Source organism: Oncorhynchus keta, chromosome 7, assembly GCF_023373465.1.
Source record: "Oncorhynchus keta strain PuntledgeMale-10-30-2019 chromosome 7, Oket_V2, whole genome shotgun sequence".
Lineage (NCBI taxonomy): Eukaryota > Metazoa > Chordata > Actinopteri > Salmoniformes > Salmonidae > Oncorhynchus > Oncorhynchus keta.
The window spans coordinates 17,997,914-18,015,755 of record NC_068427.1 but is presented as its reverse complement, the minus strand read 5'-3'; the positions used below and the strand labels follow the sequence as shown (position 1 = coordinate 18,015,755).

General features: G+C 42.3%; 1 protein-coding gene across 4 annotated transcripts in view; it reads left to right on the top strand.

Annotated features, from left to right (window-relative positions):
* Positions 1–17,842, top strand: part of LOC118386109 (anion exchange protein 3-like) — a 101,325-nt gene that overhangs the window by 11,178 nt on the left and 72,305 nt on the right. For 3 of the 4 annotated variants that reach the window (XM_035773538.2, XM_035773535.2, XM_052522095.1), the window contains exons 1-2: positions 4,337–4,470; positions 15,310–15,512. In XM_035773538.2, coding sequence (XP_035629431.2) covers positions 15,459–15,512 — 54 coding nt within the window. In that variant the 5' untranslated portion in view covers positions 4,337–4,470; positions 15,310–15,458. Of the gene's footprint in view, positions 1–4,336; positions 4,471–15,309; positions 15,513–17,842 lie in introns of those variants that run through there. The other variant, XM_035773536.2, reaches the window with a different exon arrangement.

The window sequence follows — 17,842 nt, the reverse complement described above, 5'->3', positions numbered from 1 at the left end:
ATAGGGACAGAGCCCCAGCTGTCTCCGGTGATGCCGCTCTACCGCGGAGATGTGTGTGGCCCCTAACTCCATGGGGTCAGGCTCTGCCTCAGGACAGCCAAAGGAGGAGGGCGAGGAGAGAGGTAGGCGCCGGCGCTCCCGAAGAAGGTTGTCAAGAAGTATGGCCATTGCGATGAGCGGAGTCCAAGTAAAGGTTGTCGTCCCAGTGCGCCAACCTCCTTGCACAGTCCTCTACTGAGTAGGGTGCAGAGCGCTGGTTCATTCCATCCGCTGGAGGCTGCTACGGTCTGGAAGGTGAGGGTGTACTGAGCAGCCATTTGGCCATCCTGCTGGAGTTGGAATAGTCGCTCACCTCCCCCTCTGCCCTCCGGTGGATGGTATAAAACCACCCTGATAAGAGCCATGAACCTCTTGTAGTAACCCAGATCTTCCTCCTCTTCTCCTCCCAGACGGCTGTAGCCCACTCCAACTCCCGCCCGATCAGCAGGGATATGACTGTGGCAAACTTGGACCTCGCTGTGTTGGGGGCTCCTGTCTGATGGGCGAAATAGAGGGATCACTGGAGTAGTATGACGGGTTCCCGTCATACTTGTCCAGGAGGGGCAATCGGGGATTTCCTCCCTGGGCGCACTGCTGGGTAGCCTGGGGGAATGACTCGCTGAGACGACTCGTGGTAGAAGGCCCTCAGTTAGTTGAAGGTGAAACCTCTCGGAAGGCGTTGAGGCAGTGGAGGTACGCGGAGGACCTCTTCCATAGCTGCACCTAGTTGCACCAGCTGATTGTGGTGTTGGCGGAGTTCACCAACTGTCTGAGGACTTTTTCTTCTGCTGCTTCCATAATTAATGCGGCAGTATTCTGTGACGTATACACAGTGAGTCAGGAAGCAGGTGCAGGAAGTGAGTTTAATAATAATAAGGCAGATGAACAAAACAGGAATACCGTACTGAACATGAAAACAAACCAATACTGCCTGATGACTGAGGGCTAAATAAAGGGAAGATAATCAAGGTGTGTGTAATAATGGGCAGCAGGACTAGGCGTGACCGATAATTACATTTCTATGATTCTAACAGTTTACCCAGGTGTTTTGACCTATAATCACAAGTAAAATTGCAACCAAAATATTTGCAAAAAAAATAAAAAATACTCAAATACATTTTTTACCATGCAGCCCTAATGTGAATCATCCTAGGGTGTCTGCAGCAGCCCAGTAGTCTCTAAATATAGATCCATACATCAACAAATAGGACGGCTTACAGCTTGCCTAGAGTGGGCAGATATTGCCTCAACTGAGTATTCTCGACTACCCTACCGCTGAAGTGCTCACAGGTGACAGGATAGCATTCTCAGCTATAAGTCGGTCTGCCGTTTTTGTTAGGCAAACTCTGTATAAACCTTGACACTTACTTACAGTTGCCATTGTCACAAAGTAATGGCCACTTTAATACTTTTCAACCAGAACCTGTATTCATAAAACGTTTCAGAGTGGTAATACTGATCTAGGATCAGTTTGGTATTTCAGATCATAATGAATAATATTCTCCAGACTATGATACCCCCATGGCAAATGTGGTGCACATTCATGCATGTTTCATTCTTACCGACTGCCTAACACACTTGCGTAGCACACAAATACCATCCACACTACCTTGAAATGTTTCCTCCCTAACACCCTCGGCCTATTAATCGGATAAATCTGCCGTATGCACTGCCTGCAATCAATCGAAGTCTAACTTGGAATCAATTTGTGCCTATTAAAGCTTGTTACTAGATCTATTGATTGTCCTAGGGCCAAGGATTTGACACAGATTATAGACTGAGGGGGGGCTGTTCTAACATGCTGAAATGAGCAGAGCTCTACATGGCAGAAATGAGCTCAGGCTGTCTCTCAATTCCAATGCTTCATGGCTTGGGGGAGGGTTTGCTTTGCGGAGGGTTGTGTGGATTTTACACAGGCACAGGGGAGGGTAGTGCATTTTTTCCCTGGTTCACATTTTGTAGGTTTCACTGTATCATTTCTTCCATCCTATCCACATTTCCACATCTGCTTGCATGCACATCCTTTATATCAAGGGGGTTTTCAAATAGCAACATCTGATAGGCGGCAGCGTAGCCTAGTGGTTAGAATGTTAGACTAGTAACTGAAAGGTTGCAAGTTCAATTCCCCAAGCTGACAAGATAAAATCTGTCGTTCTGCCCCTGAACAAGGCAGTTAACACACTGGGCATAGGCTGTCATTGAAAATAAGAATTTGTTCTTAACTGACTTGCCTCATTAAATAAAGGTAAAATAAAAAAATAGGCATTGGAGAGGCCAGTTGCATCATAGTGCATGAAAGAACAGTGAAGACATGATACAGAGACATGCAGCTCAAAAGCTCCCCTATTAACAATAGTGGAAGGTGGATCATTTTTCCAGGTCTGCAATAGGCTAACTAGCAGTCATACCACACATAAAATCATTCAAAGCTGTAAAAATGTTCAATATCAAATAAAAATGTATTTGTCACATATGCCAAATACAACAGGTGTAGGTGTACAACACCTTACTTTGACACACTTACTTACAAGCCCTTAGCCAACAATGCAGTTTTAAGAAAATACAGTTAAGAAAAGATTTCCTAAATTAAAAAAATAAAAATAATGAGGCTGTAAACACGAGGTAGCGGTACAGGTTAGTCGAGGTAATTTGTACATGTAGGTAGGGGTAAAGTGACTATGCAGAGAAAATTGAGTAGCAGCAGTAGCAGCAGTGTAAAAACAAAGGGGGATGGGGTGTCAATGCAAATAGTCCAAGTGGCCATTTGATTAATTGTTCAGCAGTCTTATGGCTTGGGGGTAGAAGCTGTTAAGGAGACTTTTGGACCTAGAAATGGCACTTCGGTACTGCTTTCTGTGCGGTAGCAGAGAGAACAGTCTACGACTTGGGTGACTGGAGTCTTTGCCATTTTTTGTGCCTTCCTCTAACACCGCCTTGTATATTGGGCTGTACGCACTACCCTCTGTAACACCTTACGGTTGGATGCCGAGCAGTTGCCATACCAGGCGGTGATGCAACCGGTCAGGAAGCTCACGGTGGTGCAGCTGTAGATCTTTTTGAGGATCTGGGGACCCATGCCAAATCTTTTCAGTCTCCTGAGGGGGAAAAGGCGTTGTCATGCCCTCTTCATGACACGTGTTTGGAACATGATAGTTTGAACACCAAGGAAGTTGAAACTTTCGACCCGCTCCACCACAGCCCTGTCTTTGTGAATGGGGGCATGTTTGACCATCTTTTTCCTGTAGTCCACCATCATCTCCTTTGTTTTGCTCACATTGAGGGAGAGGTTGTTGTCCTGGTACCACACAGCCAGGTCTCAAACCCTCAAACTTCAGGCCTGTAGCCCTGCATTCCAAACTCGATATCCATCTTTATAAACACAAGGTTGCTACAGTTATTGTTATTTGTGGTCGTAAACATTATTTTGAGTTAATTCGATGAGGGGAGAGGGTGTGCAATACATTTTACAGTGGTTTGTGGTTTTGTTTGCCAAAGAGTACATTGCTTTCTCTATGGATGGAGGCATTCCTCAGATGCCAGGCATATAAATACGTTGAGACACACTAGTGGTGGAAAAAGTACCCAATTGTCATACCTGAGTAAAAGTAAAGAAAATGAAGAAAATGAAGTAAAAGTGAAAATCACTCAGAAAAATATTACTTGAGTAAAAGTCTAAAAGTATTTGGTTTTAAATAAACTTAAGTATCAAAAGTAAATATAATTGAAAAAATATACTCAAGTACAGTATCAAAAGTAAAGTATAAACAGTTAATAATAAGCGATTCAGACGGCACAATTTTCTTGTATTTTTTAAATGTACAGATAGCCTGGGGCACACTACAACATGCAGACATAATTTACAAATAAAGGATTTGTGTTTAGTGAGTCCTCCAGATCAGAGGCAGTAGGGATGACAGGGGGTTGGTATCTTGATAAGTGAGTGAAGTGGACCATTTTCCTGTCCTGCTAAGCAATGAAAGTGTAACGAGTACTTTTGGGTGTCAGGGAAAATGTATGGAGTAAAAAGTACATTATTTTCTTTAGGAATGTATAGTAGTGAAGTAAAAGTAAAAGCAGTCAAAAATATGAATAGTAAAGTAAAGTACAGATACAGTACCTAAAAATAAATACTTAAGTACTTTAGTACACCACTGAAAGACACACACACACACTTCATCATGCATCCCTCTACATAACTGCCCCCCACGGACACTCAGTCATAAACACAGCCCCTAGAGCCTAGACCCTGCTGTTAGTCAGCCAGATACTGTAATGTGACGGGCTTGTCATTTGATACGGGTCTGTCGAGAGGTTAAGGTGGTTGACTGGATAGAGGTTCCTTTCTATGTGGAGGTTAGCTGTGGCCAGGGTGGCGACACACTCCACTGGCTGCTGACTAGGAAGACATCCTGGCATACCAGAGAAGGGAAGGTAGGACCCTTAGTATTTATTGTGCAGACCTCGAGACATCTCTATTAAGGGCACAAGGAGGCAGTAAAACTAGTCGTTCTCAAGACTGGCATTCTTAGAGCCGTGTCACATTCAGATAGCTTCAACGTAAAGGGGGATTCTCCATGGGTGGCCTAATATCTATGGCCAGGCTATTCATCATGATTGGATTTTTTAACTGCTTACTGCAACAGACGGAGCATGCAGACGCATGCCTTTCAATTACAGTTTTAGCGTAACTATATACTTGTTCGGGCTCTGAGTGCAGTGGCCCACTTTCACAGACACTGGGGAATCTCAAGGGCATCTAGAGGTGGAGGCTGGAACTAGTAGCTAGCTACACCATAGTCTTAATACAGTAGGCGGGCCCTTTGATAGGCTTGTTGGCATTGTGGCCTTCAGAAAGTATTCATACCCCTTGAATTCAAAATGTATTAAATATATTTTTTTCTTAACGATCTACAAACAATACCCCATAATGACAAAGTGAAAATATGTTTTTAGAAATTATAGAAAATTTATTGAAAATGAAATACAGAAGTATCTAATTTACATAGCCTGAGTATTAATACTCCTGAGTAAATACTTTGTAGGGGCACCTTTCTGTGTAAGTATCAAAGAGCTTTCCACACCTGGATTGTGCAACATTTGCCCATTATACTTAAAAGATATTCAAGCTCTTTCAAATTGGTTGTTGATCATTTTCAGGTATTGCTATAGATTTTCAAGTACATTTAAGTCAAAAATCAGCCACTCAGGAAAATTCACTGTTTTCTTGATAAGCACCTCAAGTGTAGATTTGACCTTGTGTTTTAGGTTAATGTCCTGCTGAAAGTAGAATTCATCTCTCAGCAGACTGAACCAGGTTTTCCTCTAGGAATTTGCCTGTGCTTAGCTCCATTCTGTTTATTTTTAATCCTGAAAAACTCCCCAGTCCTTAATGATTACAAGCATACCCATAACATGAAGCAGCCACCACTATACTTGTAAAATATTTGACTGACCGTCTCGATTCTGTGTTTTTTACATTGGATAAAACTAGAGACTCAGAGCTAGAAAATTGTATATCATACACTACAGTTGAGGAACAATGGAAAAGAAACCTCGCTTTTGAGAAAATGGCCCTTTTAATATTTTTGTACACCTACTGGAGAGCTCTTTGTTGTCTATACCCACACCCTCTTAAGTTTTAAGCACCCATCGCTTTATTTAAATTTTTATTTTTATTTCACCTTTATTTAACCAGGTAGGCCAGTTGAGAGCAAGTTCTCATTTACAACTGCGACATGGCCAAGATAAAGCAAAGCAGTGCAACACAAACAACAACATAGAGTTACACATGGAATAAACACATTTACAGTCAATAACACAATAGAAAAAGTCTATACAGTGTGTGCAAAAAAAAGTAAATAAAAACAATATGGGGATGAGGTAGGTAGATTGGATGGGCTATTTACAGATGGGCTATGTACAGCTGCAGCGATCGGTAAGCTGCTCAGATAGCTGATGCTTAAAGTTAGTGAGGGAGGTAAGTCTCCAACTTCAGCGATTTTTGCAATTCGTTCCAGTCATTGGCATCAGAGAACTGGAAGGAAAGGTGGCCAAAGCAAGTGTTGGCAGTGAGATATACCTGCTGGAGCGCGTGCTATGGGTGGGCGTTGTTATGGTTACCAGTTAGCTGAGATAATTTTAGAAAGAGAGGTTCCAGATTGTCTAGCCCAGCTGATTTGTACAGGTCCAGGTTTTGCAGCTCTTTCAGAACATCTGCTATCTGGATTTGGGTGAAGGAGAAACTGGGGAGGCTTGTGGAAGTAGCTGTGGGGGGTACGGAGCTGTTGGCCGGGGTTGGGGTAGCCAGAAGGAACGCATAGAGAAATGCTTATCGAAATTCTCGATTATCGTGGATTTATCGGTGGTGACAGTGTTTCCTTGCCTCAGTACAGTGGACAGCTGGGAGGAGGTGCTCTTATTCTCCATGGACTTTACAGTGTCCCAAAACCTTTTGGAGTAAGAGCTACAGGATGCAAATTTCTGTTTGAAAAAGCTAGCCTTAGCTTTCCTAACTGACTGCGTGTATTAGTTCCTGACTTTCCTGAAAAGTTGCATATCGCGGGGACTCTTCGATGCTAGTGCAGTCCGCCACAGGATATTTTTGTGCTGGTTGAGGGCAGTCAGGTCTAAGTGAACCAATGGCTATATCTGTATCTGTATCTATAGTTTCACATTTTCTGAAAGGGGCATGCTTATTTAAGATGGTGATGAAATTACTTTTAAAGAACGACCAGGCATCTTCTACTGACGGGATGAGGTCAATATCCTTCCAGGATACCCGGGCCAGGTCGATTAGAAAGGCCTGCTCGCAGAAGTGTTTTAGGGAGCGTTTGACCATGATGAGGGGTGGTCATTTGACTGCGGACCTATCGCCGATGCAGGCAATGAGGAAGTGATCGCTGAGATCCTGATTGAAAAGAGCAGAGGTGTATTTGGAGGGCAAGTTGGTCAGGATAATATCTATGAGAGTGCCCATGTTTACAGATTTATGGTTGAACCTGGTAGGTTCCTTGATAATTGCATGAGATTAAGGGCATCTAGTTTAGATTGTAGGACTGCATATCCCAGTTTAGGTCACCTAACGGAACGAACTCTGAAGATAGATGGGGGCCATCAATTCACATATGGTGTCCACGGCACAGCTGGGAGCTGAGGGGGGTCTATAACAGGCGGCAACAGTGAGAGACTTATTTTTAAAATTAGAAGCTCAAACTGTTTGGGCATAGACCTAGAAAGTATGACAGAACTTTATAGGCTATTTCTGCAGTAGATTGCAACTCCTCCCACTTTGGCAGTTCTATCTTTATGGAAAATATTGTAGTTGGGGATGGAAATCTCTGAATTTTTGGTGGCCTTCCTAAGCCAGGATTCAGACACGGCAAGGACATCAGGGTTGGCTGAGTGTGCTGAAGCAGTGAGTAAAACAAACTTCTGATGTCAACATGCATGAAACCAAGGCTTTTACGGTTACAGAAGTAAACAAATCAGAGTGCCTTGGGACACGCAGGGCCTGGGTTAACCTCCACATCACCGAGGAACAGAGGAGGAGTAGGATGAGGGTACAGCTAAAGGCTATCAAAACTGGTTGTCTAGTGCGTTGGGGACAGAGAATAAAAGGAGCAGATTTCTGGGCATGGTAGGATAGATTCAGGGCATAATGTACAGACAAGGGTATGGTAGGGTGCGGGTACAGTGGAGGTAGACCTAGGCATTGAGTGATGATAAGAGAGATTGCATCTCTGGACGCACTAGTTGTGCTGGGTGATGTCACCGCATGTGTGGGAGGTGGGACAAAAGTGGTATCTGAGGCATGTTGAGTGAGACTAGGGGCGCCACAGTGAACAATGATAACTATCTTAAACAACAGTATATAAGGCATATTCACATTAGAGGTTAGAGGTCGACCGATTAATCGGAATGGCCGCTTAAATTAGGGCCGATTTCAAGTTTTCATAACAATCGGAAATCGGTATTTTTGGGCGCCGATTTGCCGATAAAAAAAAAGATATATATATATTTTTTTTACTCCTTTATTTAATCTTTATTTAACTAGGCAAATCAGTTAAGAACATTTTCTTATTTTCAATGACGGCCTAGGAACGGTGGGTTAACTGCTTCGTTCAGGGGCAGGAAGACAGATTTTCACCTTGTCAGCTCGGGGGATCCAATCTTGCAACCTTACAGTTAACTAGTCCAATGCAATAACGACCTGCCCCTCTCTCGTTGCACTCCACAAGGAGCCTGCCTGTTACGCAAATGCAGTAAGCCAAGGTAAGTTGCTAGCTAGCATTAAACTTATCTTGTAAAAAACAATCAATCAGAATCACTAGTTAACTACACATGGTTGATATTGCTAGATATTATCTAGCGTGTCCTGTGTTGCATATCATTTGACTGAGCATACAAGCATACCTAAGTATCTGACTGAGCGGTGCTAAGCAGGAGCAGGCGTGTAAACATTCATTCAAACAACACTTTCGTGCGTTTTGCCAGCAGCTCTCCGTTGTGCGTCAAGCATGGTGTGACCGAAGTGAAATGGCTGGCTAGTTAGCGCGCGCTAATAGCGTTTCAAACTTCATTCACTCTGAGCCTTGGGGTGGTTGTTTCCCTTGCTCTGCATGGGTAACGCTGCTTTCGAAGTGATGGCTGTTGTTGTTGTGTTGCTGGTTCGAGCCCAGGGAGGAGCGAGGAGAGGGACGGAGGCTATACTGTTACACTGGCAATACGAAAGTGCCTATAAGAACATCCAATAGTCAAAGGTTAATGAAATACAAATGGTATAGAGGGAAATAGTCCTATAATAACTACAACCTAAAACTTCTTATCCGGGAATATTGAAGACTCATGTTTAAAGGAACCACCAGCTTTCATATGTTCTCATGTTCTGAGCAAGGAACTGAAACATTAGCTTTCTTACATAGCACATATTGCACTTTTACGTTCTTCTCCAACACTTTGTTTTTGCATTATTTCCACCAAAGTGAACATGTTTCATTATCTAATTGATTTTATTGATGTATTATATTAAGTTAAAATAAGTGTTAATTCAGTATTGTTGTAATTGTCATTATTACAAATACATTTTTATAAATCGTCCGATTAATCGGTATCGCTTTTTTGGTACTCCAATAATCGATATCGGTATCGGGGTTGAAAAATCATAATTGGTCGACCTCTATTAAAGCGAGGCATAAAGCAATCACAGGTGTTGATTGGGAGAGCTAGCTAAGACAACAACGAGTAAGACAACAACAGCTAATCAGCTAAGACAGCAACAACAGGTAGAATGGCGATGAACGGGCAGAGAGGGTCAGTTAACTACACACAGGGCCTGAATTCGAGGCTGGGGCTGACATATAAACAGAATTAACTAAATGGAGTAGCGTGATTAATGAACAGTCCAGCAGGTATCAGCTATGTAGCCAGGTGATCATAGGTTCCAGTGAACAGCAACAGATGAAACAGGTTCGCGGCTAACTGGTGCTAGCTTCGGGACATGGGCGTTAGCCACTTTAGTCACTCGGTAGCAGCTCGCTAGCAGCGATGATCCGATGAAAAGGGCCTGAGCTTACGGCAAGAATCCAGTGGTGTAGTGGATTCTAGTCATGTTTAAGGATTCACATGTGAGGCTGTGTACTAAACAACCAAAGATTTCAAGACTGAAGGCTGTTTTATACTACAGGTGTGTTTGTAAATTTAATCTTGAGAGCCAGAGTGGGCTCTGGGCGTTCGTAAACTCAATTTAGTAAATTCAGTGTTTCGCTCTCGGAGCATTCAGAGCTCATACTGGACGCTATGGCCGATGAGTAGGGTTGATCTGAGCGTTCTGACCTAACAACAGCAGTCAAGCACCCAAGCTAACTGGCTAATGTTGGCTAGCTACTTTCAGACGCAAATGAGAGAACAACTCACTCTGACCATTTTACTCGCCCTAGTAGAGCTGGTTAGGCTGTTTTTATGTTATCCAGAACGTTGGTGACTGCAATTGTGCTGCTGGCAACAATTTAACTATGCTTTTTAGCCAACTTTTACTGACACTGACCATATTCAACAGGTGTTGAGGTTTTGTAAATTCGTCAGTTATTCTGCTTCCAGCTACATCTATCGACAGTTGTCGCAGTGACATCATGAACATTCTATTGAAATGGTTACTTGCATAGTGGAGTGTTTTGTTTGGACATGTAGCTAGCTAGCTAAACAATGAACCATAATCCCAACTCATAACATTACTACTCTGCATGAATCTGCACGTAGCTAACCAACCATGTTCATTGTTAGCTAGCTAACATTAAGCTATAACTAGCAATGCAAATGGATCTGAGATGTGAATAATATTACTACACAGATCATACACATAATGTTAGCTAGCAAACCAGCCAGCTAATGTTAGCTAGCTAACAGTACACTTTAACTTGAAATGGAAATGACTTTCTGACAAAATGTAATACGTATAATATCTGAAAATGTAGACTATTTTCTAGACTAAAATGTAGACTAGGATCTAGACTATTTTACCCGTCACGGATGCCATGGTTGGCCTTAGTTTGAAGATGTAATCTCTTTTCAACGCTGTCTGTATATTTGCAATCAAACGGTAGAATTTTCTTCATCTCCTTAGCTATCATACTCTAATTCCACTGATTCCAAAACTCGGTCCTCCAGAAAGTGGAGAGCAACACTTATGCAGTTCTACTACGTGATATCTTTCAAAAAAGCCAGGTTGGAAAGGATTATCTACACATACTGACCAGCTCATGTTATAGACAGAAGCGTTCTACATGGCAGACCGATCCTAAATCTCTCAACATCTCCAGCCCACTCATTATCTCAGCCAATCATGGCTAGCGGGAAAGTTGCTGACTTTCTCCATGGCTAAATCAACTAGGCACGTAATTTAACAATGTTATTTGTATTTTCAGATGGAATACACATTTGTTATTAGGGCACATGAAAGTTCACATTACCAGAAATAATTTCTGCCCCAAAAAAAGTTTACTTTCAAATGGCTCTCCTGTAAAGTAGTGACATGCGACACACGCCTAGTTTCCTGAAACGGGTCACATATGGAGAGTGGTGCTCAGTAATGTTTTGTATTTGATTTGTCCCAAACACAACACTTTCTATGCAGGACAAAATGTGAATTGCTTTGCCAATTTTTTGCAGTATTACTTCAGTGCCTTGTTGCAAACAGGATGCATATTTTGGAATATTTGTATTCCTTAAAGGCTTCCTTCTTTTCACTCTGTCAATTAGGTTAGTATTGTGGAGTAACTACACTGTTGTTGATCCATCCTCACTGCTGGACTGAGGGACCTTACTAATAATAGTATATGTGGGGTAAAGAGATGAGGTAGTCATTCAGAAATCATGTTAAACACTATTATTGCACACAGAATGAGTCCATGCAACTTATGTGACTTGTTAAGCAAATCTTTACTCCTGAACTTTTTAGGCTTGCCATAACAAAGGGGTTGAATACTTATTGACTCAAGACATTTAAACATTTCATTTTTATTGAATTTGTACAAATGTAGAGAAAAAAACATCAGCAATCTACACACAATACCCCAAAATGACAAAGTGAAAACCATTTTTGCAAATGTATTAACATAAAAAACAGAATAACAGATACCTTATTTACATAAGTATTCAGACACTTTGCTATGAGACTTGAAATTGAGCTCAGGTGCATCCTGTTTCCAGTGATCATCCTTGAGATGTTTCTACATCTTGTGGTGAATTAAATTGATTGGACATGATTTGGAAAGGCACCCACCTGTCTATATAAGGTCCCACAGTTGACAGTGCGTGTCAGAGCAAAAACCAAGCCATGAGGTTGAAGGAATTGTCCGTTGAGCTCCGAGACATGATTGTGTCGAGGCACAGATCTGGGTAAGGGTACCAAAACATTTCTGCAGCATTGAAGGTCCCCCTTGTTCTTCATGATGCTCTCTGCGCTTTTAACGGACCTCTGAGACTATCACAGTGCAGGTGCATTTATACGGAGTCTTGATTACACACAGGTGGATTGTATTTATCATCATTAGTCATTTAGGTCAACATTGGATCATTCAGAGATCCTCACTGAACTTCTGGAGAGAGTTTGCTGCACGGAAAGTAAAGGGGCTGAATCATTTTGCACGCCCAATTTTTCAGTTTTTGATTTGTTAAAAAAGTTTGAAATATCCAATAAATGTCGTTCCACTTCATGATTGTGTCCCACTTGTTGTTGATTCTTCACAAAAAAATAAAGTTTTATATCTTTATGTTTGAAGCCTGAAATATGGCAAAAGGTCGCAAAGTTCAAGGGGGCCGAATACTTTCGCAAGGCACTGTAGTGTTCTTTTTGGGTACTATGAAACTGGCCCTCTTTGTGGCCTTATCACAAGTAAAATATAAAAAATAATCAAATAAGATTTTAAAATAAAAATTTGAATAACAAAGCTGTAAAACATTATCCTAAATATGAACCATCAACTAAATCAATACAATTGGTGTTTAATATGAGGGTTTCAGCATGAAATATTATTTCAATATAAAATGTTTTACAAGCACTTATTTATTCTAATATAGAAATATGTCTTTGTTGTAAATATTTGCCACCAAACTGGTTGCAGTTGTGAAAAAATCAATGGTTGGAAGAGTTGGAGATTTAAGCTGCTTTTTTTTCTCATAAATTAGGCTATTTTCTCTTGAAAGATATGGTGTTTCCACTAGAAACTACTGGACAATATGGATACAGATATAGAAAATGAATGCTTTGTATGAATAAAGTTTTAAAAGTATAAATTACCAAACTTACCATAGATTGCCATATTTTACCTAAGATTCTTCTAACTTTGGTAACTCACTACCGGTAGCTTTACAACCCTACAAATAGTGAACAGTGGAAATTGTTCCACCTTGCCCTCTTATAGGCTGTTGTGGAATTTTCACCATTTTATGTGGCACATACAGTATATGTGGCATTTTTCTAACCAATGGGGAGCCTCAGTTCCAGTGCCCAACAGCAAGTACCATACTGTTCACTGGTGACACTGTTCGTTATATTGAGTTATTCTCTGAGTGACTAATCCTAGCCAGCTCGAACGCGACTGGCACTGGGCATAAAAATACATAACAAGGTGTCTGGACCAGATTTTTTTGGTCTGGATCCTGGATGTCATCCAGGCAGGCGGATCTTTGGTGGGGGGAAAGATTGTTTTCAGCCCCCTTGCCCTCTCTCCCACTGCCCTGGCCTGGGTAATTACGGCTCTACTGTTCATGGTATGTATACACAGATGAGAAACACCTGTTGCTTCTCCCCAAGCAGAAATCAGTCAGCCGCGGCTATTTTGGCAACGTCAGGATTATTAGGTGATCCCAAGGTGCCCTTGGCAAGCGTCGTTACATTGATAGCAGTTTTCCACTTGCACTTTGGTTTATTGTATAACGTAAACAAACATTAAAATAAATGTCTGTCTATTAATATGCTAACTATATAGCGTAGCTGTTTTGGGGCTTGCACGAGACGATTCCTTGGCAGCGTGCTACGACTTGTGACGCAAGTTGGCCTATAGGGACCATGCTTGCGTCAATATATTTGAGTCAAGTATGGCAGACGGCTGTTGCAGATTTACGAAATGAATGTAGTACTTCCCAGATCATTGTCCTTCAAACTGCCCCTTCAGGTGATTAACTCCAAAAACAAGTCCTGCTGACATGAAGGTTTGACAGAGGTAACGGGCAGAGAAGAGAGTGAGATGAATAATAATATACATTTTGATCTGAATTGAAGATCTAGAGAACATTTAAATGAATCCTTTTATCATTAATATACAATTCCTTTGCAAGCCTATTAGCTAGTCTGCCGCCAATAACAATGTTAAAATCTCCATGGGTTCTCCATGGGTTCTCTGTTTACATCTGGTTGTGATGGTTGTATAGTTCCAACAGTCATTTGTAGCTGTGGATTGATACGTTTACTTTAATCAACCTCTATTGTTCTTGTGTGTATTAGTAGAAACAACATGCTCCTGTCACAGAGCTTTTGTTTCTGTAAAGTATTGTTTATAAGGTCAAACAGTTGCAGCCAGTTATTTTAATCTGCTGCGTTTGTAATGCCACTCTGTGCCGTGTCAATACCACAATGAGAGTGGGTTTCCGCCACTCCTATTGCTCTTTCCATTTGTTTTTGAATTACATGTGCATCAATTTATAATGTGTGATTAGACACAATCTAATAAATTGTGATAAACAAAATCACACAATTTATGAATTGTGTAGTTACACTATTTGTAGTGTACACTACCTTGTAAACAGTACATGTTAGGGACACCAAAGAACATTGCAACAGTTAAAAGGACACCAAAGCCTGGTATCTCTATTTATCAACCAGTGATAAGAGAGGACTGTCATTAGGCACATTCCTAAAGGGCCAAGGCTGTAGAGGCATTAATCGTCGTGCCATCCTTTCAGGTTGAGAGGGCTGCAAAATTCACATGGCCAATGGCCTTACCTAAAGTTGCACTGACAAGCATGCTGGCACTGAGATTGTTTGTTGGGCATATAAGAGAGTAGACATATAGACAGGTGGTCAGGGGCATTGGTCTCAGTGGAAAGGGAGGATAGAGAGACAGTTGGTGTTGGGCATGCCTTTGGGGATGGCAGGATGCCACTGTAATTAATCAGGAGTGATGGCATGGAGGGGAACTGGATTGGGATAATCAGAAGCAGATGCTTGTACTGACCACTATTCTGAGAGGGCCTGACCTGCTGTATTTCTGCAGTCTGTGTGTTTGGTTATTTTGTGTATACGAAGTCTATTCATTCTGTGGAATAGAATAGCAGAGTAAAGAACTGCCAATGTTGTTCTCCTACTTAGCTTTAACTGATATCATATACTGTATGTGCCAACTCCTTAGGGTAGCGGCAGGAGCTAGGGTTAGGGTTGTGGCATGATCGGTGTTGGGGTTGCGTCTGGAGCTAAGGTTAGGGTTGCAGCTAGAGCTAGGGTCAGGGTTTGGGTTGTGACTGGGGTTAGGGTTAGGTCTGCAACTGAAGCTAGGGTTGGGGTTTGTATATGTGTGTCTGTCAGTGTGACTGTTAACAGGCAAAACTAGGTTCCCTTCTATATATGCCATTTAGCTGACGCTTTTATCCAAAGCGACTTACAGTCATGTGTGCATACATTCTACGTATGGGTGGTCCCGGGAATCGAACCCACTACCCTGGCGTTACAAGCCTTCTCACTTAACTGTCCCCCTGTACTTCTTTCTCTTGCCTACACAGGTTATGCCACTCCACAGGCTTCCTGAAACCCCCACTGTGAAAGAGAAGGGCTGATCCCCAAGCTCTAGCTACTCTCCTCCCACCTCCACCCGCCTCCCTCCCTAACCACACATAGCCCCCCACTCCCACTCCGCCGGACCCCGTACCCCATGGCTGCAGGAGGCCATGCCCCTGAGAAGGATGTGTTGATCAACCTGCATCAGGTAAGATTGATCGATTTATTTATTTATCTATGATGTTTATTTTCCTTCAGGAGGACATTACTTCTGCAGCTCAATATATGTTACACATATAATATGTACAGTGCCTTGCAAAAGTATATATCCCTCTTGGCGTTTTTCCTATTTTGTTGCATTACGACCTGTAATTGAAATGGATTTTTATTCTATTTCATGTAATGGACATACACAAACGAGTCAAATTGGTGAAGTGAAATTTAAAAAATAACATTTTAAAATGGATTTATTTTTATACGGAAAAGTTGTGGAGAAGTACAGATCAGGGTTGGGTTCTAAAAAAATATCTGAAACTTTGAACATCCCACGGAGAACCATTAAATCCATTATTTAAAAAATGGAAAGAATATGGCACCACAACAAACCTGCCAAGAGATGGCTGTCCACCAAAACTCACGGACCAGGCAAGGGCATTAATCAGAGAGGCAACAAAGAGACCGATGATAACCCTGAAGGAGCTGCAAAGCTCCACAGCGGAGCTGGGAGTATCTGTCCATAGGACCACTTTAAGGTGTACACTCCACAGAGCTGGGTTTTACAGAAGAGTGGCCAGAAAAAAAACATTGCTTAAAGACAAAAATAAGCAAACACGTTTGGTGTTCGCCAAAAGGCATGTGGGAGACTCACCAAACATATGGAAGAAGGTACTCTGGTCAGATGAGACTAAAATGTAGTTTTTTGTCATTAAGGAAAATGCTATGTGTGGCGCAAACCCATTTACATTACATTTACATTTAAGTCATTTAGCAGACGCTCTTATCCAGAGCGACTTACAAATTGGTGCATTCACCTTATGACATCCAGTGGAACAGCCACTTTACAATAGTGCATCTAAATCTTTTAAGGGGGGGTGAGAAGGATGACTTTATCCTATCCTAGGTATTCCTTAAAGAGGTGGGGTTTCAGGTGTCTCCGGAAGGTGGTGATTGACTCCGCTGTCCTGGCATCGTGAGGGAGTTTGTTCCACCATTGGGGGCCAGAGCAGCGAACAGTTTTGACTGGGCTGAGCGGGAACTGTACTTCCTCAGTGGTAGGGAGGCGAGCAGGCCAGAGGTGGATGAACGCAGTGCCCTTGTTTGGGCGTAGGGCCTGATCAGAGCCTGGAGGTACTGAGGTGCCGTTCCCCTCACAGCTCCGTAGGCAAGCACCATGGTCTTGTAGCGGATGCGAGCTTCAACTGGAAGCCAGTGGAGAGAGCGGAGGAGCGGGGTGACATGAGAGAACTTGGGAAGGTTGAACACCAGACGGGCTGCGGCGTTCTGGATGAGTTGTAGGGGTTTAATGGCACAGGCAGGGAGCCCAGCCAACAGCGAGTTGCAGTAATCCAGATGGGAGATGACAAGTGCCTGGATTAGGACCTGCGCCGCTTCCTGTGTGAGGCAGGGTCGTACTCTGCGGATGTTGTAGAGCATGAACCTACAGGAACGGGCCACCGCCTTGATGTTAGTTGAGAACGACAGGGTGTTGTCCAGGATCACGCCAAGGTTCTTAGCGCTCTGGGAGGAGGACACAATGGATATAACCCAACACCTCTCATCAGCTCGAGAACAGCATCCCCAGAGTGAAGCATGGTTTTGGCAGCATCATGCTGTGGGGATGTTTTTCATCGGCAGGGAATTGAAGGAATGATGGATGGCACTAAATACAGGGACATTCTTGAGGGAAACCTGTTTGTCTTCCAGAGATTTGAGACTGGTGCGGAGGTTCACCTTCCAGCAGGACAATGACCCTAAGCATACTGTTAAAGCAACACTCGAGTGGTTTAAGGGGAAACATTTAAATGTCTTGGAATGGCCTAGTCAAAGCCCAGACCTCAATCCAATTCAGAATCTGTGGTATGACTTAAAGATTGCGGTACAAAGGTGCTTAAACTCTAGCGTCGAGCAATCCCGTATCCGGGAGCGTAATTATAGCCTCAAGCTCATTACCTTAACGCAACGTTAATTATTCATGAAAATCGCAAATGAAATGAAAGAAATATATTCACTCACAAGCTTAGCCTTTTGTTAACAACACTGTCATCTCAGATTTTCAAAATATGCTTTTCAACCATAGCTACACAAGCATTTGTGTAAGAGTATTGATAGCTAGCATAGCATTAAGCCTAGCATTCAGCAGGCAACATTTTCACAAAAACAAGAAAATCATTCAAATAAAATAATTTACCTTTGAAGAACTTCGGATGTTTTCAATGAGGAGACTCTCAGTTAAATAGCAAATGTTCATTTTTTCCAAAAACATTATTTGTGTAGGAGAAATCGCTCCGTTTTGTTCATCACGTTTGGCTAAGAAAAAAA